The sequence below is a fragment of the Cyanistes caeruleus genome, chromosome 12 (assembly GCF_971803275.1).
Source record: "Cyanistes caeruleus chromosome 12, bCyaCae1.hap1.1, whole genome shotgun sequence".
NCBI lineage: Eukaryota > Metazoa > Chordata > Aves > Passeriformes > Paridae > Cyanistes > Cyanistes caeruleus.
In genome coordinates this window covers 2217298-2243313 of record NC_141712.1, presented here as the reverse complement: position 1 = coordinate 2243313, position 26016 = coordinate 2217298, and the positions used below count along the sequence as shown (strand labels likewise).

At 49.3% G+C, this 26016-nt stretch overlaps 2 protein-coding genes across 5 annotated transcripts in view; both read left to right on the top strand.

The window, feature by feature from the left end:
- LOC147650795 (axonemal central pair apparatus protein HYDIN-like) overlaps positions 1-7823 on the top strand; it is a 57163-nt gene extending 49340 nt beyond the window's left edge. For all 3 annotated transcript variants that reach the window (XM_086847704.1, XM_086847706.1, XM_086847705.1), the window contains 9 exons: positions 705-897; positions 1445-1553; positions 2143-2397; positions 2743-2885; positions 3229-3453; positions 4612-4772; positions 5632-5738; positions 6316-6763; positions 7432-7823. In XM_086847704.1, coding sequence (XP_086703830.1) covers positions 705-897; positions 1445-1553; positions 2143-2397; positions 2743-2885; positions 3229-3453; positions 4612-4772; positions 5632-5738; positions 6316-6763; positions 7432-7594 — 1804 coding nt within the window. In that variant the 3' untranslated portion in view covers positions 7595-7823. The remainder of the gene's footprint in view (positions 1-704; positions 898-1444; positions 1554-2142; positions 2398-2742; positions 2886-3228; positions 3454-4611; positions 4773-5631; positions 5739-6315; positions 6764-7431) is intronic.
- Positions 7824-24343: 16520 nt separating this feature from the next.
- LOC147650794 (axonemal central pair apparatus protein HYDIN-like) overlaps positions 24344-26016 on the top strand; it is a 57199-nt gene continuing 55526 nt past the window's right edge. Inside the window, exon 1 of one of the 2 annotated variants that reach the window (XM_086847700.1) lies at positions 24344-24709. The gene's annotated coding sequence lies outside the window, so the exon portion shown is untranslated. The remainder of the gene's footprint in view (positions 24710-26016) is intronic. The other variant, XM_086847701.1, reaches the window with a different exon arrangement.

The following is a 26016-nucleotide window of genomic DNA, read 5'->3' as shown; positions in this document are numbered from 1 at the left end:
GATGTGCTACAGCTGAGCTGGGCATTTCCAAGGACAGAAGCTTAGATGGATCAGTTTCTGTGGCAGCAAGTCAGCAGTCACAATTTCCTCTTGGTTTCTGTGACATTAATGATCCTCTGTGATTCCCTGCATTCATGAAGCTATTTCATGTGAGTGATGGGAGCTGGTATGAAAGAGGAGCCCTGTTCCTCTGCACTGGGACCTGTGTACAGGGGCTTTGACCTGCCCTTCCTCAAGCCTTTAGTGGCTGAATTGGAGCCAGAGAAGTCTAATTGCTAATAAGCAATTGCTTTTCTATTGTTCTTGGAAATGATCTTGGTGGATGGTGACAATGATTTCTTTTTGCCTTCTTGCTTTTGTACTGCTTTCATGCTGTGCTTTTTTTGCTTGTTGCCTATGTCTCATCTCACTGCAGCCAGGGGATTTGCCATATCTCATCTGGTGCCTCATTATGTATCTGCTGTACTGCATGACTCAATTAAGTGGAATTACTTTTAACTGTTACTGTGGAAGGCTCTGGCTCTTTGGACAGGTTCCTCTTGTGAATGGCCCTGAGGGGATTGGGAAGAGGCTGGTGGGGGGCTGTGTTGTGGGCTACAGGAGCACCAGGCAGGGAAAACAGTGTGGACTGCCCCTGCTGCTTGGCTTGCCCAGTGAGAAATGGGTTAGTGCCAGCTGGAATTGTTTGTGTGCCTCTCCTGCAGCTCTGTGAAAATCAAGCCCCAAATCCTGAGCTTCACCATCAGTGGGAGGGGGCACGAGCCGCAGGTGACAGTCGTGTGCCCGAGAGCTCGCAGCAAGAGAGGAAATGCCGTGCTGCGCTTCCAGAGGCTCCAGCTGGGGGATTTAGAGATGCTCCCCCTGGTCGTCCGTAACAACGGCATCGTACCTGTCAAGGTGAGGACCTGCTCAAGGAATGGGCTGGTTTGGGAATAAGTGCTTGTGGCACAGGGGGAGGGTCCCAAAAACCATGGCAGACCTGGCAAGAGGTGTCACAAATTCTTTTTAAGCAAGGGACTGACATCTGTTCTCCAAGAAGGGAGTTCTTGAAAATTTTCCATCCAGTCTTTCTTCTTTAAGTTGAACACAAGGAAGGTGGTGGAGTATTTCCCCCCATCTTTCAGGTTTGTTCTCAAGGAATGTGTGATTTTCCAGTTCCATTAGGTTGTATTCCCCAGTTTACTATATTTTAAGCAAACTTAGTTGTGGTTTAATTATATTCTGCTTATTGCTTTCTGTCCTGTTTGGTTCCGTGTTGGTTCAATCCAAATGGCTCTAAAGAGCCCTTTTTCCCAGCTGGTTTGACTTAACTTTTGTGCTCAGTGCTGTTTGCAGTGGGAGAGGTGCTGGGTTCCTATGCAGGACCAGCAGCACTGTGGTGTCAGTCCCTGTGCCATCCTGTACTCACACCAGTATCATTGTGCTCTGTGTTCCCTTTTCTCAGTTTATGTTACACCTGGAGGATGAGCATGGAGCATTCTTCTTGAAAGCCAGGCGCTCCACACTGGAGAGATTCCACACTGAAGATGTGGGAGAGGACTCTGTTGAAAATGGTAAATTCGTTAACCATGAAGTGCGATGGTGCACAGAGGGAAAACGTGTGCCCTGCTCTTGGCTTCTCTGAGCTGCAGCCAGATGTTGGACACACTTTCTTTCCTTGGGCTCTCTGTCCCCCGAGCTTTTCATGGGGACCTTTTCCAGGGTTTCCTCCTAGCAAGGAGTAGGAAGTTCTTGTGTTCTTCTAGACGTGGTGGGCTGGGTTCTGGGGGACTCTCACTGCCTCAGTGCAGCCTCTGAGGTATTTGCAGCATGTGGCAAGGTCCCAGCCTGAACGGACACAGCCCTTGAGCACACAGGCAGCCAGCAGAAGCCCAAAGTGCTCTTTGGCTCAGCTTTCCATGTGGCTGGAGCTGTCTGGAAGCGATGGAATGAGGGCTGGGCATCAACCTGAGGTTAAGCTGCTTAAGTGGTGATGTGTCTGGAGATGGCAGTCTTGTGAACATAAGAAGAGGGTCGGGAACCACTGCGGGTAGAACAACCTGTGCTCAGAAGGCAGCTGGTTTCAACCTTCTGTTCCTCATATATGGAAATATTTCCTCTGTACAACTGTATCACTTCATTCTGATTTCCATTGCTGTGCAGAGAGCAAGCCCCCAGGGAAGCCTCTCCTGCTTCTGCATCGTGGGCAATCGGCAGAGTTTGATGTCATTTTCAATCCCACCCTGGCTCAACGTGTGGAAGGGAAGATCCGCGTTTTAGTGGGGGACACCTACTCTGACAAGACCCTGATAGAGCTGGTGGGTGAAGGCCACAAGGATGAATTCAGCTTCGACTGTCTAGAGGAAGACCCACAGTTGAGGAATGATAAGAGCAGTTTGAACAAAGACATCATTGATGGTAAGAGAGGAGAGGCTGCCAAGGTGGAACAAGGAAGAAGAAAATATCTGATCATGTGTGTCCTCTCTCTAGGCAGGCCTGGGCTGTCACCCCTGGACATGGAGGCCTGTGGGTGTGGCAGCCATGCATGCAGAGCAGTGTGTGCTGTGCTGCATGGCGCTGGCTCAGGGGTGTGCCAGGGTGTTTCCCTGAAAGTGGTGGGATGGGGAACTGCCTGGGGAGCTCCCTGCCAGAGGGAGGAAGGCTTGGAGCAAGGAAGCATTGAACATACAGGAGTCTGTGCATGTGAGGGGGGTGGGGTGGAACTCCCTGCATGCTGAGATCCCTTGCTTTCCTCCTTAACAGCTGTCAGACTGAACCACATCCAGTTTGGGGACTGTCCTGTTGGGAAGCCCTGCCACAGGATCTTCACCATCACCAACCACACCGGCATGATGTTCATGCGCTTCGAGTGGGAGGCAGACGTCCCATTCCAGTTCTCCCCCAGGGTGAGTGGGGGCTGCTCTGCCTTTCCCCATTGCTCAAGCCCTGCCCTGGCGTTCCTGGGAGCTGGCAGGGAGACCTCACATGCCAGTGCTAGCCCATTCCAGTGCCACACAGGAGATGCACTCCCTGGCTTGGCTGGGCCAAGGCTGCCAGCCTTGCAGAAAAGGCTTCGCGTTATGGGAGGTGGTACCTTCTCTTCATACTTTTGTCTATCAAACTTCACAGAAATCCACACTGAGGTGCAGGTTCCTGGCACAGCTGCTCACCACATCAGTCCCCTTTGCTATATCAGTCCTGCCCTTGGCAGTGCTTCCAGTTTGGTCTTGATTCCCTGATTCTCCCTAGGTGGGACATCTCCACCCTGGCTGCACCAAGGCCATCACAGTGACCTTGAAATCAGATGTCCCAGCCACCTTCAGGAGGCACCTTGTGAAATGTAAGGTGACCAAGATCAAATTTGAGCTGCCACTATGGAATGTTCCGGACTGGGACGACGAAATGCGCACTGTCATGTGGAAGGACATCACCGGGAACCAGGAGCCAGCAGCCCAATGGCCTGAAAAAGAGAAGGTAAGAAGCAAAATGGCAAACAAAGCCACCACAGCTTTTCCAAAAAGAACCATCATAACACCATCACTGCTGGCTGAGCAGCTCCTGCTTCCTCTGGACACTGGACAGCCCTGAGGTTCACCAGCAGGGCATTCTAGGGGAGAGGTGGATGCACATGACCCTCACACAAGAGGGAAAGCCTTTAGACAAGAGACCATTAGCCACACACTATCAGTCTGGGCCACAAGCACAAGTGCTGCAGCCCATGTTGAATGGGAGACAATGTTTTTGATTATCTCATTTTATGGTGTTTGAAATCTCTCCATATGATTTGGTGCCTTTTCACCAACAAGGAGTTAAGTCTGCTGCACTCTGTCTCTTCTTTAGAAGTGGAGACAAATACACTTCTACTGCACCTGCTGGTGAATGCCAAGGTTTGTCTCCATGGATACCAGAGATTTTGGTTGTGGTCTCTGTATTGGGAGGGTTATCTCATCATGGAGTAGCCCAGGCACTGTGTGACCGTATGGAGGAGTCCGGAGAAGGATCATCTCTGGAGACTCTTGCTTTTATTGTCATTATTGCCAAACACACTCAGCTTGGGTGAAGGCTCTTTCCAAGTTTCTGGACCATTTTAAGGCCTCTAAACCATCCTCTTTTCTATCAGAACATCTGCAGTTGGACACTTTCCTAGTGAGATCTTTCACATCCCAAAATGCCCATCCCCAGCTGCCAGCAGTGTGGCTGTTGCTCCACAGGTGACATCTGGAGAGCACTTTCTCCTAAGACAAGAAGAAAAAAGTGCTTCCTAGAAGTCTGCAGTCATGGGGTTCTCCACCCACAGAGCTCCAGCAGGGGAACTTAACCCTAATTTTGAGACCTGCTGGATTTCTAGGGGACCAGGGAAAAAGTCAGTCCCTCTCCAAGGTTGAAGTACAGGGATTGGAACGCCGCTGTAGTCTCCATGGGTACATTAACAGCTGTGCTAGGACTGCTTTGATCAGTGGGCAGAAACAACTACTGCAGCACAACAGTCCCAATTCTGTCATCTTTCCAGGGAAGTAAAAGTGAATGGTCCTTTCTAGTCCCTCTATGAGGCTGATGTTGGAGGCCCAAAGATTCCCTTCTCAGCCTGACTTTCTGGGCTCTGCTCAGCGATTCTTTTCTCCTCTTTTGCAGACAGTGGAGACAGTCCCGGAACCGGCTCACACTGTGCTGAAGAAGAGCGGCCAGGAGGCCGAGCTGTGCCTCAGTGCCTTGGTTGCCTACGCCCAGTTCAAACTGGACACAGTCGTGGTTCAGCTCAAGGATACCTTGCCCTTCCAGACAAGGACAGCCACGTGAGTGCTGAGGCCAGGCAGGGCCCTGCCAGCGGGAGCTGCCTTTGTGGAACTTTGTGCTGGCCGTGGCTGGGGAGACAAAACTCACGACTCGAGCTCCAGGTGCTCAGGAGACAAAACAGCCTCGTTCATTATTCAGAGCTCACTGAAATACCCAATGCAAATCTCCTGAGCTAGACAGCCATTGGCTGAGATCTCTCTCCTGCCCAACTTCCTGGCCAGTGCTGTGCTCACTTCTCAGCTTGGATGGGGCTGGCCAAGGGTCCCCTGTAACTTACCTGGGAACACGTTCAGGCATGAACTAGGCCAGCTGAATTGGATTTGTGTTATGGCCACATTCACTGTGTCCAGTCCAGACCAGCTGTACTGTGACAATGCTGTGACACCTTTGCCCAGGGCTGACCCAGTGCCTGCTTCCCAGAACTCCACCCCAGCCAAAACCAGCACAGGCTTGTTCACATGCATGCCAAGCCAAGCAGGAGAGGGTGGTCAGGAGAGGCTCAATGCTGCCATTTTCTGCTGAGAACAGCCACGGGTTTGCTTTCACTGCGTGTCACCTGTCCTCATCTGCTCAAGAATAAGTTTGCAGTCAAACAAGACCTAAAGAAAGTCCAAAGTAAGCCCCTTAGCTTCAATGTCCTGGGCACCATGTTGGCCCTTTCCTCTTCAACTTCCAGACTTCGAAATACTTTTCTGGGCCACCCAGGAAGGACAGCAGTCTGAGCATGGCAGGGTTGCCTGGGGAAGAAGATGCTCCTCAGCAGAAAGTGGTAGCAGGAGTCCCTCAGACAATGTTACTGTACTATTTGCTTTCTATTTATTGGACTTTTTTTTTTAATTCCTCCTTCTTGCTTTTCAGTTTCAGGATGCACAACACAGGGAAGGTGGCCCTGGAATACTTCTGGGAGGAAGCTGCTCCTGCAGATAGTGAAGCAGTGAGGATGCCATATTCAACCTCTCTGATGGGTAAGGGCATTTCACTTGGTAGCTGAGGGCCTGGGGAGAAGACCCTGCCCCTTCACCCCAAAACTTGAATTCCTTTTTCCTCCTTGTCCACACGTTCACTTTCATCAGCATCTTCCCAGCTGCAGCTGGAGAGTTTTCTCCTTGCCCCCTCTGCCTTTCAGCCCCTTTTGTTCTTGCTCTGCCACTTCAGCTCTGCAAAGGAGCTGAGCCAGGCTCTGGGGAGAGCCACGTGCTGGGTCAGGACTGGGAGGGGGGACATCAGGTCATTGCTTTGAGAAGTCTGAGTCTGGGGAGAGCAATGGTGTAACGAGTGAGCTGCCCTGCAGCCACTGTCTGTGTGCAGTTCCCCACTCCAGGGCAGCTGCAAAGTCACTGTCTAAAACCAGCTCCTGCTTTGGCACAGGAGTGTGTGCTGCAGCAGAGACCCTGCTCCCAGAAGCTCTGTTCCCTGCTGGGAACTTGGCCAGAGATGCTCCGAGTGCATCCCAGCTCTCTTCCACCTATGTGCTGCTGCAGGAGGCAGCGTTGCTGGCAACACAGATTTTGTCTTTGAATGGTGTCCTCTTCCTCTCTGCAGGTGGGCTCATCTCTGCTCCTGTTGTAAGGCAGCGCAGAAAGCTGGTGCTTCTTTTCCGGGGGGAGCAGGACCATCCTTTTGAGACGCATCCTTCTGAGCTGCGGCACCTACAGTGGCTTGCCGAGGAGCAGCAAGATTCCGAGCAGGAACAGCTGCAGGATTCCGAGCAGGAACAGCAAGATTCTGACCAGGAGCAGCTTTCTGAGGAAGAGCAGCTGGATGCCAAGCAGAAGAAGAGTTCCAAGAAGTGGTGCCGCTCCAAGGAATGGAATCTCTCCCCGCAGCGTGCCACTTCCTCCCTGGAAGTCCTCCCAGATGTCACCCATGACCAGTCACTGTTCTCCATCAACCCCAACTTCGGCACCATCGCTCCTGGCCAGAAGAAGACCTTTCATGTGCTCTTCTCCCCAAAGGATGTGGGGAACTTTGAGACCACCATGCTGTGCAGGTGGGAAACATGGACACACTTGCCAACTCACACTTCTGATGGCTATCACTGAATCACAGGGTGGGACAGGGTGGAAGGGACCACAGGAGGTCATCTGGTCCCACTTCCCTACTCAAGCGGGGTCATCCCAGAGCACATGGCACAGAGCAGTGTCCAGAGGGCTCTGCAATAATTCCAGTGAGGGACACTCCACACCCTCTCTGGGCAGCCTGTCACCCACAAAGGGAAGAAGTTCTTCCTCAGGTTCAGGTGCAACTTCCTGTTCAGGTTCTGCCCGTTGCCTCTTGTGCTATTGCTGGGCATCACCAAGCACAGCCTGGTTCATCCCCTAACACCCTCCCTTCAGTCCCTCTGACCGGGATGGGGAGGTGGGCCTGGAGACAAGCAGTCCCAGAGAGGCAGCAGCTCCCACAGGAGCACAGAGAGATCATCTGGCCTTGGTAGGGAGACACTGGCAAAAGACACTGTATGAAACATTAAGCTCCTGGAGGGTTGCAAGATCTTGAATGAGAGACCCAGGGACCAGCCAGTCCCTAGCTCTGCTTCTGGCACAGAGCTGCTCACTGCTTGCACAGAGGGAGGATGCAATGCTGTGTGCTCTGCAAGGAGGCAGAAAAGCGTCTGGCTGGAAATGTTTCTCTGGCTAATACCAGTCCCTTTCTCCCCAGCATTCCTAACCTGGAGCAGACTCACAGGACGGTGCAGGTGGTTCTGAAAGGCAGAGCCCGGCAGTGGAAGCGTTTTGAAAAACCAAAATGCTCTGCCTTACAGCAGACAGAGGAAGGCCAGGGACACAAGAAGCAGCTGCACTGGCAACCAACACCACAGTGACAGCATTTGTGTCAGCTGGAGCATCCAGCAGGAGCCAGCAACATCTTGTTTCCTACTGCTGATGGTGTCCCACCCTTTACATGCGACCTCTGCAGCTGCCCTTCCCAGCTCCAGCCATCATCATCTTTTAATTAACTTTGTTAATTAAATAATTGTTTGTTAATTTGTTAAATAACTTAAGTTTCAGTTAACTGTAAATAAACACTTGCTAATAAGTTGTTAACCGTTAGCCATGGTGCCAGAGATCTTTCCTTAAACCCCACTACCCCAGTTCAAACCCCCAAGTTAGTACATTCTGAGGTTCCCCCCAGTTGTCTCCAGTTACTCCGTTCACCCTCTCCTCCCTGGTGTACCCAGAATGGCTCCTGGAGAGCACAAGATGGTGGGGACCGCATGGCCAGGCCCCTCCCTTGTACTTCTCCTCCCCAAAATCCTTTCCTTCTTCCTACTTCCAACCCCTTCTTCCCTGATGCTCCTCCCCCTGTTATCTCTCCTCCTCCAGTTGTCCCTCCCCTTCCTGTCCCCTCGGACCCCTCCTTCTCCACTTGGGCTCCTCCTCCTGAAAAGGTCCCCACCCCTTCCTTTCACAATGGCCCCTCCTCTGAGCCCTCCTCTTTCCCCTGCAGCACCGCCAACCCTCTTCTGACTTTCAGTTCCCACGCCCCTCCTTCTGGTTCCCACACCCTGCGAGCCACAAGTGCCGAGCCCAGGAACCGGAACCCAGAACAGGAGACCCTTCCTCTTGCCACTCCAATTATGTTCAATTATGTGGGAGTGTGCTTCAGGAATGGGAGCCATTCTCATTTCAAAACAAAAGAGAACTCTGCAAAGCCCAGAAAGAGTTTGGAAAGGGAAGCAAATATTTTAAGGGCCTTTTAAAGGCCACCCTCTCCTCCAATCTCTCAGTCCCGTATGACCTCCATGATTTATTTTCGTGCCTCCTTACCCCATCAGAATATCTTGCATGGGAGGGGGCATGGAAGAGGTCATTACAGGCCGAATGTTCTGAGTTATTGCAAAGTTCCGACAGCGCCCTTGATGCCATTGGGAATAAAATAACAACCGAGCACTTGAGCGGCGATGGGGAATGGGCACAGGCGAAGGACCAGGCCCGGGTTTTGCCAAGGCCGGTCCTTGAAAAGATCAAAACAGCTGCAGAGAAAGCGTTCCTCACGTTACCATCCAGAGAACCCCAAGCGAGTTCCACAATCATTCTGCACCAGCATTTTTGAGAAGAGTTGGCCGTCACACTGGGAATTGAAAACCGTGGCAGGCACCATACAGGGCATGGGGGGAGCTTGTTCTTGTTATCTTTTCTATTTTTAAGAGATGTTGTTAAGAGATACGGAAATTCTGTGCACTGACAGAGCCCTTGTAAGAAGTGTAAATTAGTACAATGCCTTTGGGTTTAAATTCAAGCCAGAAGCACCCCTGCTCCCAGAGCAGCAACCCTTCTGTCACTGCTCTTGGACTGCAGCTTCACAAACAGGTGAAACAGACAGACCTCAGCTTAGAAGACCTAAAAGCTAACTTTGTTTTCCTTGAGCAGATTCAGGAGCTACCTGTATTATATATATAAATACTTCACAAGAAAAGAGCAAGAGTGTCAAAAAGGCAAAAGAGCTTGGTAATTTGTAGAAAGTAACTTTGATCAAAAATACAGTGGGTTAATAGAGCAGTCTGAAGATGACATTCACGATTTTCCTGGTGATATTGTGCAGTGTACTGTAACAGTGGGTAACAATTAGACATAGCCAGTAGGATAACTGGATATTCAATCACTGAATTCTCATTCTTCTGAACACTTCAACTGTGCTGTAAACTTCAGAGACATTTTTTCAGCAGCTTTCAACAAGTTACTCTGGATTCATCATTCCTGAGACCTAATTGAGTCAAAATGCCAAGTGGGATTATTCTTTCTCAAAGCCTGGAGCCACACAGAGTGAACAAGTACATAAATCATCATGTGCATCCCCATACACCTAACAGTCCAGTCACTAACCAGAGTTTACAAAGGAAAACTCAACATGCACAGTCATTTTTTCACTTTTGCTACAAATTATGTAAAAGAATAAGCTACAAATAGTATCTGAAACCTGTTTAAACTCAGGGATAGTGATGCGGTGCCACAGTCCCAGGCCAGCTCACCACCACCAAGGCACCCTGACAAGTGTGGGGAACAGCTCCTGAATTTCACAGCAGGAGCTGAACCTTCGAGCCGCTGCCCTACAGCACGTTAGAGCTGTCAGCACAAGGAAGAGGGAAAGGACGAGGAGAAGGCTCTCTGAACGGCACCCAGGAACGAGCACATGCTCTGAACGGGTCACGGACAAAGCCACAAGCACTCTGTGCTGGGGATTAAATAGAAAGAGTGGCTACAACCTGTCAACCAATGAGGAGCCAACAGGGCAGGAGCATCAGGCAGGATTAACAGCACAGGGACCAATAAGGATAAGGGGGAGGAGAGAACAGGTCACACGGGCCAATGGGGCCTCGAGGATTGGGGGATTGACAGGGGGGTGGGGCAATCAGGGATTGGCCCAACTGGGCATTGACAGGGAAGGGTCTGGAAGGAAGGGGCAGTGACAGGCAGGGAAGGTTTGGGGTAAGGGCTTGGGTCACAATGATAGGCAGCGTAGGGGAGGATACAACTTAGGGGCAATCCAACTTTGGGGGAACACAGGAATATAGGAACAAACCATTAGCTGTACAACCAGAAATTAAGAAACTATTAAAATGAACACATGCCGCAACACGATGGCATTGCAATACTGTCGCTGCCCGCTTGGCCCTTCACGCCCCGGCTAGCTCGTGCCAAGCGGGCAGCGGCAGGAGTGGGGAACCAGGCGAGCACTGTGTGGCTCGACCTGGAACCTCTAGAGCTCCTTTGGGCTTGGGCTCTATAGTGTGCAGGGCGACACGAGGTGCAGTAAAGGGAGAGAGAGTGCTCGGAGTCCTCCAATTTCCCAGGAACAAGTTTATTCCAGCAGCTGCAGGGAGAAGGCGATGAGGGACAGGGCTGGGATCTCGAGGAGAAAGTCCGAGCCGAGACCCTGGGCACCTCTGTGCGCCAGGTTTTAAAGCCCGTGGGCGGCTCATACAACAACCAATGATATGGCAGCAGGGGAGGTGTTGTAGGAAGGGGTTACAATACACAAATCCAATGGTAGGGACTTGGGGGAGGGAGGATAGCTATACAACCAATAGGGCATCGAGTAAGGGATGATGAGCAGGGAAGGAACCAGAACAAAAGGTGTGGTGTACATAGATTGATAGGGCTTGGGGGTAGGACCAAAGTGATGGATGGGGAACAATCTGGAAAGAGGGGAGAGGTTTACAATGACAGGCAACTGGGAACAAACTATATATGGGATAGTGGGGGAGTAACTGGGTCAAACCAACTCTAAGCTCAACGAAGGTGAACAAACATACTTAATGAAGATAAACTAACAGGCGGCAACATCTCCCCCTTTCTTTTTTAGAAAGAGGAGGTTGCATCGGCAGGAGGTGCAGAGGGTTCAACAAACCAGTCTTGGGGTACGGGAGAAGGAGGAGGTGAAGAGGGAGGAGAAGGAGCGCTAACAAAATTGACTTGAGGGGAGGGGGATACAAGATGTAAAACCGACTGAACTGAACATCTCTTTAAAACTGCAAACGCTATTAAAACGATGAAAACGATGAAAACAATCCATAAAACAGTCTTTAAAATGGACGAGAGCCATCCGGAGACCCCCCATCCCGAAAAAAGACTGGTGACCCAGTCATTAGTCTCTGGGCCACCAGCATCATCAGGAGCGCAGTGGTTGGCGCAACGATCGGGGTGGTCATCTTTCCGATGGCTCTTTCTGAAAACAAAACATACGAAAAGCATAGCTTTAACTGAAAAAGGTAGGTTGACGTAACAAAAAGGGGCTTGGGTTGTTTCCTCCTCCTCATCGGGATGGGGGATGGCTCATCCGGACGCGACGTCATTGACATCCTCGACCCTATCTGGTGGCCTGCTTGGATGTCTGGGGACGTAAGGTTTCACCCATCTTTGTGGGATCCACCTTAGTCCCTGGGGCGAGGATATGCAAGCGTACCCCCGCCCCCAGGTCACCAGATCAAAAGGACCCAAGATCTTCTGGGTCTCAGGGTCCCGGACCAGCACTGGAGGGCGCTGCTGCAACTGGTAGTTCTTGTTGGTCTTGAAATACCGGGCCACTGGAGGGCTAGGGTCCTGTTCGGAACAATTGAGAAAGTTTAGCGTGTAAAGGGCTTTGCACAACCGCTCTTGTGGCGTGCAGCCCTTCACAGTCTCCCTTTGATGAGAAAGGACACGCTTGAGCGACTGATGGGCTCGCTCAACGATCGCTTGGCCGGTGGGGGAGTGTGGGATGCCTCTCTTATGTTCCACTCCCCACTCCTGCAGGAATTCCTCCAGTTTCCTGGAGGTGTATGCTGGGCCATTGTCTGTTTTTATTTCTTTGGGGACCCCCAGTACAGAGAAAGCCTGCATTAGATGCTTACAGACATGCTCGGCTTTCTCTCCTGTGTGGGCAGAAGCAAAGACAGCACCTGAGAAGGTATCGATGGAAAGGTGTACGAACCGAAACCTGCCAAACTCAGGGACGTGTGTTACGTCCATCTGCCACACTTCGCAGCTTCCCAGACCTCGAGGGTTGACCCCCGATCCCAAGGAGGGCATTGCGGTGGATTGGCAATGTGGGCATGTGGCCACAATGGCTCTGGCTTGATCTCGCCGCAGGTGGAATTGGCGGACCAGACCAGGCACATTTTGATGGAACATCTGATGGCTCAGCTTAGCTTGTTGGAACAGATCTGGGAGCTGAGCCATGGAAACAGGGGCAGCGAGGGAATCAGCTACCTGGTTTCCCTCGGCTACCGGGCCAGGGAGATCCGTATGTGACCCTACATGCATTACAAAAAATGGTTGCTTTCTGTGGGAAACAGCATATATTAGCTTAGAAAGCAACTCAAACAATTTCGGGTTTGAGACCTCCTTCAGAGCAGCGTGCTCTGCTCTGGCAACTACCCCTGCAACATAGGCCGAATCAGTGATTAAATTGAAAGGTTCAGGAAACCTCTCAAAGGCTCTGACGACTGCATCCAACTCAGCAACTTGTGGAGACCCTTCCACATATTGAATATCTGCTTCCCACTGCTGAGTTTCGGGATCTCGCCAAGTCACTACAGACTTGTGAGATGCCCCGGATGCGTCTATGAACACAGTCAAAGCTTTGAGGGGCTTTCTGCTCCGCATTTCTTTTGGAATCGGTTCAAATTTAGAATTGAGAAATTTGTGGGCAGGGGCATGGACCGAAACTTGGCCTTCAAAACTATCTAAAGCAATCTGGAGTGTCTCATTCTCCCGAAGTAGTTGATTAAACATTTCTTTTGTCAGCCTATCTGGAGACGCTTTGTCCCGAGACAAGCTGACTGGTACTCGAACGCATGCAAAATCACATCCAGCCATCTCCCGAAGCCGAGCTCGAGCTCTCCCGATGAGCTGAGCCATCAGCTCCTGTGGCCGGATGATACTTTTGGACCTTTGATGGCTCAAGAAAACCCACTCTATGATTAAGAGGGGATCCTTAGAGCCCTGGTCCCACTGAAAAATCAGCCCACTGAGGTGTGGCATTCTCCCGAGTATGATGAATTCAAAAGGCAGGGTCGGCTCGTACCGATGTGCTTGCCTTTCGACAAGCGCATCCTCCACTTTCTCTAGGGCTTTCCTCGCCTCTGGGGTCAGAGTCCTGGGAGAACTCAGCTCTTTCTCCCCCTTCAAAAGTGTGAAGAGGGGGGCTAGGTCTTCCGTGGAAAGGCCCAGCCAAGGCCTGACCCAGTTTAAGGTCCCACACAGCGAGTGAAGGTCCGCTAAGGTTTTCGGATTGCTGTTTATTGCCAATTTTTGAGGCACAACAGTCCTCTCAGCAATCCGCAGACCCAGATACTTCCAGGGTGGCATCCGTTGAACTTTATCCTCCTGGAGTTGAAAACCTGCGGATGTTAAAACTTTAACCACTCGGTCAAGAGAGCGTGTGAGTAAATCGTCATGGGGGGCGCACACTAGGACATCATCCATGTAGTGATGGATGATGACCTCCCCCATTTCGGCACGTACAGGAGACAGCAATGAGGAGACATACCACTGGCAGATAGTCGGCGAGTTTTTCATGCCCTGGGGCAATACCCGCCAGTGGAACCTCCTCATTGGGGCTTCTCGGTTAAGGGTAGGCACCGAGAAGGCAAACCGTGGGGCATCTTCAGGGTGTAGAGGAATTTGGAAGAAGCAATCTTTGATGTCAACTACTGCCAATTGCCAATTTCGAGGGAGCATGGTTGGGGAAGGCATCCCTGGTTGAAGAGGTCCCATGTCTACAGTGATCTTGTTGATTTCACGAAGATCGTGAAGGAGCCGCCACTTGTCTTTCCCCGGCTTACGGATTACAAATACCGGGGAGTTCCAAGGGCTGGTGGTCTCGACTATATTACCCTTCGCTAACTGCTCCTCCACGAGTTCGTTGAGCGCCTTCAATTTATCTTTCCTGAGCGGCCACTGATCAATCCAGACCGCTTCGTTAGTGGTCCAATCTAACTTCTGGAAAGGGCGCTCCACAGTGGCCGCTTCTAAAAATCCTGAGGGGTTTTCGGGATTTCAATCTTCACCCCCCACTGAGACATGAGATCCCTCCCCCACAAGGGAACCTGATAATCCGCAACGAATGGGCGTAAGTTTGCCAATTGCCCATCCGGCCCCGCAATTTGTACCACACTCTTTGAAATGCGAGCCAATTGGGTACCCCCTATACCCTGTATCTTCCCTGCCACGGGTTGCAACTCCCAATGTGACGGCCATCTCCTTTCGGGGATGATCGTCACATCCGCTCCTGTGTCAAGCAGACCTTTCATCTGTAAGGATTCTGCACCCTGCTTGACGCTGCAGTCTATGATGGGTTTATCCTCACCCACTACTTCTGCCCAGTAGACACCTGGTGCGTGGTCGTCTACTGGGATACCCTCGGGAATGGGGATAAACTGGGCGATGATCTGGCCTTTAGGGAGGAAGTATGGTGGGTGAGTGCAGCGCGCCAGGAGAATGAGGTTCTCCGGACCACCTGGGAAGGTGATCGGAGAAATCTCAATCTCCGGGGGTGTGTGCTTGGTGTCCCCGATGGCAATATACTTACAGTCGTGTCCATTCCCTGGCTGGTTCTCCTCCAGTGGGTCCACAGCTACCACCGTCCAGTGCTGGGACCGGAAGAGGATGTCTTTGACGGTGATAAGGTGTCGCGTCCGGTAAATTTGCCACGTCCGATGATTCTTTCCCCCCACCTCCGCGATACCTGCCCCATTTTTTGCATCGCGCGGGGCAGGTTCGCGCCGCGCTCTCAGTTTTTTTGTTTTTTATTAGCTGTTCCCTCCAGTACCCTCTCCCCAGATCCATTTCCCACGAGCCCCTGGCGTGGGTGGGCGGTGGGACAGTCCCTCGCCATGTGACCCAGTTGTCCACATCGGTAACACTGAGTAGTTCTTGCTGGTGGAAGGATGAACTGGCCCGACGGGTGTTGGGTCACTGCCGCTGTTGGTGTTCTCCTGGCCGCCTGTGGTGGTGGTGGTACCCTGGACGCCCCCACTAACGGAACTTTCTTCTCACATGCATCAATGAGGACGTCCAAGGTTGGCGGTGGATACATGGGCAAACTAAATATAACCTGTTTGCAGATGTCATTACAGTTCGCCTTAGCCATTTCTAAGACAAGCTGCTCTTGTAGCTCAGGTTTATCAACTTGTCTTTCTATTTGCTCCTGTAAACGGTTAATAAACACGGTACATGGCTCATCGGGGAACTGTTTAATATTTGAGAAGTTGGCCAGGGGTTCCCCCCCTGGCAGGATGTTAAATACCTTCTCTGCGGCCTCCGTGATCTTAGCTAAGACAGGCCGTGGTAAAACCCTTGCCTGTTCTTCCGGCTTCCCCCAATTCCCTTCACCGCACAAGTGATCTATCGAGAGGGGGTTTTCATCCGCGTCAACCGCGGACTCCTCGCTGCGCAACAGCTCAGGAAGGATGGCCTCTAATGACTTCTTCCACCTCAGTTTCCACAGCCTATAATCAGCTGGGGAAAGGAGGCAGGCAAACAACTCTTTTAAGTCGTGGGGGACCATCTCGTTCGCGGAGAAGGTGGCTTTTAATAAACCCTTAAAGTATTCACTTCTCCTGCCGAACTCTTTCTGGGCTTTGCACAGCTCCCTCTTTGTCTGGAAGGAGAAGGGTTCCCATTCTCGGTACCTCCCTCCCCTTCCTCTAAAACTGACCGGTGCGGCAAAGGGAATCACTACCTGTTCCGGGTTCTGGTCCTCAGGCCTGTCACTTCCTGTCCCCGAAGCGTGGGAACCGGATGGGACAGTGTGGGAGCTGGGAGGAGGGACGTGGGAACCAGGAAGAGGGGCGTGGGAACCAGGAAGAGGGGCGTGGGAACCGGGAGGAGGGGCGTGGGAACCGGGAGGAGGGGCGTGGGAACCAGAAGCCGGAAGAGGCGGGGCTGGAGGACCGACTGAGGAGGAGGGCTGAAGGGAGGAGCAGCGGCTGGAAGGGGTGGGGTTTTGGGAGGTCACACTTTGGAGACACGCCCCTGAGGAGGAGGAACCACCCAAGGGGAGGTGGGAGGAGTCAGGGTAGGATGGAAGGGAGGGGCTAGGGAGGAAAGGGTTGGTCATTGAGGGAAGAAAGGGGTTCTTGGAAGAAGGAGCACAAGGGGGGGGTCCGACCATGCGGTCCCCACCATCTTGTGCCCTTTGGAGGCCATTTTGAGGGTTAGGAGAGGGGTCAGGGGATATAGGGGAGCATTGAAAACTGGGGGAAACTGAGGCACGGGGGTTAGAAGAGGAATCAGGGAACATGGAGGAGCCTTGGAGACTGGGGGAAACTGAGACATGGGGGTCTGAGGGTAAAAACTGGGGACTTGTAACCTGGGAAACGTTTAACTGAGGGTTGCTAACTGGGGAAACTGAGGAATGGGAAGACACTCTGGCAGCTTGGCCAGGGCTGCCAGGGCAAGGGTTCTGGGAGAGACGTGGGGAGCCAGGGATCCTGTTACCCTTGGGGGATCCCTGAACAGGACAACTTGCCCTGCAGGTCGCTCTGCAGGTCTCCCTCAACTCGGGATCAGCTCTATTACAGCAGACCGAATTAAAATAAATAATGTTACAAATTTTTCAACCGAATTATCACCTCCATTAACTATCTCCGTTAATTTTGATCCAACTGCATTCCAGAATTCTACAGAATTTGCTTTGTCTGGGGTCACATTTGGGAAATGCAGGAACAGCCATCTCACAAACCTCTTTACCCTCCCATGAGAAAACTTCTTATTCCCCCCCTCAAGGGTACCCACAACTTGGTAAAAGACTCTCTTTTGCTGTGCCGAAAGACGTGCTCCCATCTTGTCAGCCCTGGCACAGCAATCCCACCGCCCCCTGCAACCAAACGACAAATCAACGAAATAAAAACACGGGTCCGGACCGGGCTACACACACACACTCCCCCCCGAGGGAGTTTTCACACACTGGGCGCCCCCTCGTCCCACACACAGGGACCACTCACCCAAGTCCGGACGACTGTTGCAGGCGACGTCCACACCTCCCGAGGCGACTGTCTGCACGTCTGACGGCTGCCGCCTCGACCTCTGGGAGCGCAACTCGGCAAAAACGAGTCTACTACTACCAGAGCAGCTGCCGCTCACGGTCTCTGTGAAATCCACTGGAATTTGTAGATCCACCAACCTCTCTGGGGGTCTCCACGCCTCACAAGAGGCCCCACGTTGGGCGCCAGCTGTCGCTGCCCGCTCGGCCCTTCACGCCCCGGCTAGCTTGTGCCAAGCGTCGGCGGCAGGAGTGGGGAACCAGGTGAGCACTGTGTGGCTCGACCTGGAACCTCTAGAGCTCCTTTGGGCTCGGGCTCTATAGTATGCAGGGCGACATGAGGTGCAGTAAAGGGAGAGAGAGTGCTCAGAGTCCTCCAATTTCCCAGGAACAAGTTTATTCCAGCAGCTGCAGGGAGAAGGCGATGAGGGACAGGGCTGGGATCTCGAGGAGAAAGTCCGAGCCGAGACCCTGGGCACCTCTGTGCGCCAGGTTTTAAAGCCCGTGGGCGGCTCATACAACAACCAATGATATGGCAGCAGGGGAGGTGTTGTGGGAAGGGGTTACAATACACAAATCCAATGGTAGGGACTTGGGGGAGGGAGGATAGCTATACAACCAATAGGGCATCGAGTAAGGGATGATGAGCAGGGAAGGAACCAGAACAAAAGGTGTGGTGTACATAGATTGATAGGGCTTGGGGGTAGGACCAAAGTGATGGATGGGGAACAATCTGGAAAGAGGGGAGAGGTTTACAATGACAGGCAACTGGGAACAAACCATATCGGGATAGTGGGGAGTAACTGGGGCAAACCAACTCTAAACTCAACGAAGGTGAACAAACATACTTAATGAAGGTAAACTAACAGGCAGCAACAATTTGTGGCCAATTTAAAATAAATGGCAGTATTTGGTTATTTCCTTTTGGCTGCTGTGAGTTTTGCAAGTAGTAACGTGCTACTGTTTCCTACAGTCCATTTGTCTTTTCTTCCTAAGCACTCATCTCTCCTGTGCCAAAGAAAAGGAGAATTAAAAACAATTCATCTGTGTAAAGAGTTTGCAGGTGTTAACTTGGTGTTAGCAATACTTTATGCTATTACTGCTGAATCCACAGGTCTGCACTTTTAGCAAGATGTTTTACTGAGTTCTGTGGAATGTAACTGGTATGTAGATAACCTGTTTTTCACTAGAGAAGCTTTGAGCCAGTTCTGAATTTTTCTTTCAGTTAGTTCTGTATTTCTAACAACAGCAGGGCAGTATCAGCGTGACAAAATCTCAGGAATTTGAGGGGGTTTTCTTAATTTATTTCTAAAACTTACATATTAATCTTATTCACAATTCTTTCTACTTCCTTCTATTTTTCCTTGCCTGGTTTTGTACCACCACTTTATAAATGAACAAAGCATCCATCAAGGTGTTGAAGGGAGGTAGAATCCAAAGACACAGATTTGTTTGGGGCCAGAAGAGAAACCCAAATGGGGATTATGGAGCTTCTAGACATGCAGACACCTCTGGGTGCAACCACCTGAAAGCAGCACGTTGGATAAAGAACTGTAACCCTAAATCCTGGAGGCAGAAGGGCTAAAGGCCAAATCTATGGGATGTAGCCATGGCCAGTCCCCAGCCACGATGAGGAGCACTCTGATCCAAGGGCAAACAGCACAACTTCTTCCCATCCATGGGCACCCTCTGCAGCTTCCCCTCTTCTCACTGCCATCCCAAAGCTTCTCCTTTTGGGTGAGCCATCTCCCCTGTCCTCTGAGAGAGTTAATGGCTGGAATGTCAAAGGTTCAGCTGTGAAATCATGCTTAGAAGGCAAAGCTTTCTCTTTTACCCAGTGGAGAACGATGGTCAAAGTAGAGCAGCACCCCAAAGTGACATGCTGACCTGGAATCCCAATCTCCTTGCCTTACATTTTAATTTTCGCTTGTCTACCACACGAGCAAGCTACTGAGCTCTGCAGAAGGGCAAATGGAACAAGAGGGGAAGGTTGTTACTATTTTGGGTGGCTTTTTGAATGAGTTGATGATAGCCAAGAATTGATTTCATCATGACTGGGGCAAAGTACTTGTTATGCATTCACAACTCCATTCACAACTCAGCCACCAGCTCCAGTTATCAGATTGTGAATTGTTCTAGCAGAAAGATCAAAAACTCTCAGAAATATTTTTATTTTGACACATTATTGGAGGGGAGGAATTTTTTCTTCACACTGTCACAGACTGGAAGCTTTTTCTTGAATGCCTTGGTTGCTAGTTTTAGATGTATTTCCCTTTTCCTTGCAGATAAGAGATGAGGACAGCGGCTACAACAAAAATCTGTTTTGCATTCCTAAGCATTATGAAGAGGATTTAGAAAGAGTCTTCATTCCTCACAGACTCATCCTGGACAGGTATGAGGGTAAACAGGAAAGAACAGGAACAGTGATGCCCATTTTTGTCCCTCCAAATGAAAAAAGCCTGAGGTCCTGCCCTGTGCAGCCCATGAGAAACGGGGAAACCCTGCAGCCCTAACACTTCTGTCCTAAAGTCTGGGATAAGAGGGGGTTTATGGAGAGGATTCCTCTGCAAGCCCAGTCAAGCTTCCATGTTCCATCAACTCTCTTGAAGCCCACCTATCCTGCAATATTTGTGTTTATGGGTTAAATCTGCTTATGCTGTGCAAATACCTAATTTATTTTCCTACGACTTGCTGTGCTCACAATTTGCTAGTTAGAAAAACCTAACAGCAAGATCAGAATTTTTACTTGAACATTGCTTAATATATACACAAACAGCTCTGATATACAGAACACTTTCTAGAATTGCCTTTTTTTTCCTTCTTTCTCCCAGGACAGAGCGTTTGGCTAGAGATATCATGCAAGACATGGGAAGTCATCACATTGTTGCACTCTGTGTCCTTAAAGGAGGCTATAAATTCTTTGCTGATTTGCTGGACCATATAAAAGCACTGAATCAAAATGGTGATAAATCTGTGCCCGTTACCGTGGATTTTGTCAGAATAAAAAGCTACTGTGTGAGTGACTTTCTTTTCTTTGGAAAATTGACTCTCTCCATAGACTGGCATTCTAAATACTGGTGGTTTGTGTGAGAACCCCCCAAAAATGGAGTTTATGTGTACATTCTCTTCAAATTACATACTAAAAAGGAACTGATTTACTGATCTGCCCCAAAGGGTGGATATTATATATTCACTGGGATAAACATAGCAGAACACTCAAGATGACAAAGCCAGGGGCAGATCTCCAACTCCTTCCTCTTGCAAGAAGCAAGAGCAGCTCACCTTTCAAACAAATCCAGGACAACACTTTGGGGCATGCTTTATGTGACTTCCATCTCTTCTTTCTCCTTCTAGAATGAGTCACTTGCAGAAAAAATCAGTTTTATTGGCGAGGAGCTGTCTACACTAAGTGGGAAGGTATGAATTGGCATCTTCAGCTTTTAAAGGAAAACAACTGTTCTTGTGTGTTTTCCAGGAAATCCATCTTTATTGAAGATTTTGATACTGCATACTTCCAGCCTCTTAACACTGATTTAAAATGCTGGGCTTTGAAGCAGTGAATAATTCCCACTGATCTCAGTGGAAACTTGGAGTGATCTGCAATGAGTGCTCCCAAAGGTCCTATTCCCCATTTTATCCCAGAACCCCCAGAAATGAACCACACTCACCTGACTCATTCAGTGCCTCTGGAACACTGGTGCTGTACACAGAGCAATATACAGACCTGACACAGGTGCCTTTAGCACTATATTTAAGCTTTCAGAAATACTTACAAAATGACTCTTCATTAAGCATCAAAGTCAAGTCAGTAGTTCAAGTGACAATCTCCTTTGAAAGTCAAGGCAAATTCCTTGTAACTGAGGGTTTTAGTGTGCTTTTCTTGCCTGTTTGGTTTGCTGAAAATTGCCACTTAAGTATTTTTTTTTCTTTCCCTTCTTTCCCTATGTTATCTCTTCCAGAATGTGTTAGTAGTAGAGGTAAGTAATGACTGAAGGAGGGGTGGAATGACACAGATTCTTTTCTCCCTTCTTTTCAAATGAATACATATTAGATATAAAATAATAATTACTGAAGTTACTGGGCTGCCAGGTTGGTATGCTCTAATTTAATCCACTGACAGTCTGATTTTTCTTTCAAACTTGAAGGATAATTTTTTTTTTTATCACTTTCAGGACATTATTGAGACTGGTAGAACAATGAAAGCACTGCTTTCAAAACTAAAAGACAAGAAACCAAGGATGGTAAAAGTTGTAAGGTACAAGGATATAGCTGCTAACTAACATATTCAAATCATTTGGGTGAATAGTCATTGTATGCTGCCAAGTGCTTGTTTGGCTTGAAGTTTGGGGGGGAGAAAGCAAACGCAGGAAGCAATCCTTACCCAGCTGCTGGAAAATTAAGTGTTTCTTAAACTGGGAAATTTCCCTGTGCACTACCATCTTCACTGCTCAAATTAATAAAGGAAGGTTTGATGGCTCTTTCTATGGTGTCCATAAAGTCTGATGGATTCCCTGTTTCTTACTTTATGGCTGAAGGAAATTGATGTCTTTCCATAAGTTTTCTAACGTCGCCTCAGTTGCCTCAATGCTGGAATGACAACACTCAGAATATCCCTTACTATCCTCAACTCTAGAAGTTTCCAGAATCTAAGAGTCTGTCAGCACTTGGAAGATGACTTCAAGCAGCATTCTAGATCTGCTTGTAGTAGGTCTCTAAAAGGAAATTTTGTGGAATATCCCTGTGTCTGTCAAGTAATCACAATGCTTTATAAAAACAGTTGCTTTATGCACCAGTTATTCAGACAGGCCTTCTAGGGACTGTCCAGGAGGTTCTCAGTTTCTTCTGAAGGGCACAGGCAAACCAAGACTAGATAAGATTTTGCAGAAGAAATGTCCTTTTCTCCCTCCCTCCCTCCCCACTAAAATCATTCCCAGCCACTTGGACATGCTTCCCCCTCTGTGCTGTTCCAGTGTCCTGAGGCATTGCTCCATGGAAGGGCAATGACCTGAGACCCAGGATTGGAGGGAACTGAATACAAACTAGAGCCACTTGGACATAAAGAATGAACCTAGATCAGAGCCTTTGCTTCTCCCTCCACGACAAGGCTGAACACTACTGCTTTCTGTGAAATAATCTCACTGCCTTAATTTAATGGCATGATTTTACAAGCTTATGGGGAGGCGTGGCAGAAGGGAAGTCTACAGCTTAGACATATTTTAAAAACCAACCTTCTCTGCTCTGCCTTACAGCCTGCTCGTCAAAAGGACATGTCAGAGTCCAGGTTACAGACCAGACTGTAAGTACCATGTTTTTCTAGTATTTTCCAAAACACAGTCTTACCATTTCCCTTCAGGCAGCACATCTGACAACTGCACAGAAGTTTCATGAAGGCCAAGAGAAATGGGGAGAAACTACATAAAAACTTGTGAACTGATGTCCAGCTATGGCATCCTGAGGCCTCATGACCACCCTCTGTTTTTCCCCTGGCTGGCCTCAGTGCAGGTTTAGCTATTTGATACACAATTTAACTATTTAGATAGCAGAAATGAATCAAACCTTAACTGTGTGTTGCTTTGCTTTGGCCCTGGAGGACGTTTGTTTTGACTCTGCATTATTAAACTTGCCTTGTTTCCAAACTGAAAAGTCCTACTGAATCACGGTTCATCTACTTTCACTCAAGTAAAATCTCATTCCTTGTCTCTTCTCCCAGGACTAACTCATAACCAGGTGTTAAACAATTATTTTGTTAATAAACAGAATTCTCTTAACAACCTTAATTATATTACTGACTGATGGGAATGGTTTAGATTCTAACCTCTGTCATCAATTTATAGCTCAGATTCTTAAGGAAGCACCCTGAAAGAGATGATGTCTTTTACTCTTAGCTCAAGTGTGTGTTGAATACAAACTCTGCATTTAAAAGCTGCTTCCACCACTGAAGGATAAAAAGAACTGTATTTTCTTACAGATAGAGGCTTTGAAATCTCAGATCAATTTGTGGTTGGATATGCTCTTGACTACAATGAATACTTCAGAGATCTAAATGTAAGTACATGCACATTCCTCCACTGCCAAGTATCAGGTACCCAGCAAGAAGATTTGCTTCTACTCAGAGCTTCTCAACAATTACAAAACCTTCAACTCCAGCTAGAAACTTCCAATAAAGGAGCAAAACCATTTTTAAGGTGCCGAGTTGGTAATGCAGTGAAGGTGCATGAGAAATGTTTGTGCTTCACCTTTTTATAATTCTACTCCACAAGTCTCACGGCTCAGCCGTGCTGCAGAACATTCTGGGCCCCCAGGATGGTGAGCAGCACACAATCTGTGACCCCATCTGAAAATAACTTGTCATTTGACTTTGATTGGATATTTGTCTGACTTAGTTCAACCCTATGTTGCTCTTCAGTCACCAGGTCTTTAAAGCAGCCCTGCAGGGACTCTGTGTGAAGGTTTTCCATACACTTAGGGATAACATGTCTTACATCTTACATGTCTGTAAGAACTCTTCCCTTATTCCATTACAGCTTCTTCAGGCTGCACAGAGTAGTGGCCTTGGAAACATCATAAACTGATAGGGTTGATCATTCTCCCTCCTTTGTTTTCCAAAGTACTTCCTTAATTCTGTTTAACTGGGAAAGTTTTTTACTTCAAAGCCTTTTTCCTAAGACAAACCAGTCCTGCTGAAGACACAAACAGTCTGTGCCATTGCTCAGCAGCATTAAGGAGCATGCAGTAATTTAAGAAACCTAAGTTCTTTCAAATATATCAACCTATATATTGCAAATAAACTTGCAAGGAATACTAAGAGCTGGAGTTTACTGCAAGTAGGAAACTTCCAACTATTAGGGTTGTAGTGTGTTTTGAGTGCAGTGCTGGGAATACAGCTGCAAATCAGTCTTACACTTCATTGGAAGATAGAGATGGATAAATATTGTACTTTTTATTTTTTCTTGTAGCACATCTGTATTTTGAAAGAGAAGGCCAAAGAGAAATACAGGATGTGATAATCTCAGTCTTCTGGAGCACTGATTTCTGGCTGCTGCTGAGGTGATCTAAAGCATGCCATCAGGAAATGACTTTTGCTACTTGCGTGTCCCTGAGCAGCAGGAGAAGCTCCCCGTTAGTGCCAGGAGCTGCAGCTCGCTCATTGCCACGTGTAGGCAGCGCTGAACACGAGCTCTGCAGACGCTGGGATTTTTCCTGCTGGAAGCAGCAGCAGCAGCAGCAGCAGGAGCTGGGTGCGGGGCTCTGGCGATAGCGAGAAACGTGCCCGGCACGTTCCGGGCCCCGCAGCGGATTCCTTCGGCTCGTGGCGGGGCCCGAGGGAGCTCCGAGGGCGGAACAGGCCTCGAGCGGAGGCCGAGATGGAAGCCAGGGGCACGGGCAGGGCTCGGGGTTGCCGGGGAACCGCGGCCGCAGCGGCCGCGGCGCTGCTGCTCCAGGCTCAGTTGCGTGGAGACCGCGATCCTCGGTGGGTGTGCGCAGCCTGGGCACGGGCACACGGCTCCCCTGGGCCACTCGCCAGGGGAATTGTTCACAGGGAATGGGGCTGTGCGGGGCACTTCGTGCTGCATTGCTCTCACAGGGAGTCCCGAGTTCGCGGGGCTTTGCTTTCTGCCAGGGACTCCCGAATTCGCGGGGCTTTGGTCTCTGGGAGGGAGTGCCGAATTTTGTTTGAAGTCAGAGATGGACTAAAGTTGTACTTTTTGGTTTTGTCACATCTGTGCCCCGAATTGTGTTGTGGATGTTCGGATCTGGTGTGTTACTTTGCATCCCCTGCACTCATCTGGTGCAAGGCCTCAGGCAGGGCTCTGGGGGCGCGCTGGAGGCCTTGGATGGGTTGTGACACCCCCTCAGCTGCTCCTCATGGCAATGTCCCCTGCATGTGGCCTTCTTGTGGGGGGAGGTTTTAGAGCTGAGCCGCTTTGTGGGAGGGAGGATGGGTGTGCACTGCCTCTTACCAGAGCCTATGCCACACGGCCAAAATTTCCTCCTTGCCCCTCTGTTGAGGGGAGGTTTGTGTGCAAACCTGGCCTCAGCAGATGAGTCTGTGCCTGCGACTTCCCCAGCCTGAAGCCACACAGAGCTGATTCTCAGGACAGCTGCTGCCTTTGGCTTTGGTGTGGATACATTTTTCTCCCTCAGTGTTGTTGACTTCTCCCCAGACCTGAGATCATAGGACAATAGTGTCACCTCTAGTTTGTCTCAAGTTCCTGAGAGGTGGCTTAACTCACAGTCCAAAGTTCCAGTCAGCAGGCATTTCCAGGGAAGGCTGGGCTTTGGTGGTCACGGCTTCTTTATACAAATTTGTCACAACGGGCAAAAAATGCTTTATAACAAGATTTAAGCCATTAGCCATAACATTCCAGTCTCTCACACGTCCTGTGAGGAGCAGCTGAGAGAGCAAGGGGTGTTTAGCCTAAAGAAGAGGAGGTCCATTCTAGCTATTTTTAAATAATATTAATATTTAAATTAATAATAATAATAATAATAATAATAATAATAATAATAGTAGTAGTAGTAGTAGTAGTATAATACTGAATCTAATAATATTAAAGCTACAGCTTTTACAGTCTGCTCTAACTATTATTATATTCAGATTTTTAGCTCCAGGTTTCAGTGTGATTCATTTTGGAATTGCACAACATAGCCATATAGTTCAACTAGAGGCCTAACAGTCCTAGCTACTCACACCAAACAAGCACTTGGCTACTTTTAAGTAATATAAATTTTTTAGCATCAGTGTATCTCTTGAGTCTGCCGTGAATTGGATTCTGG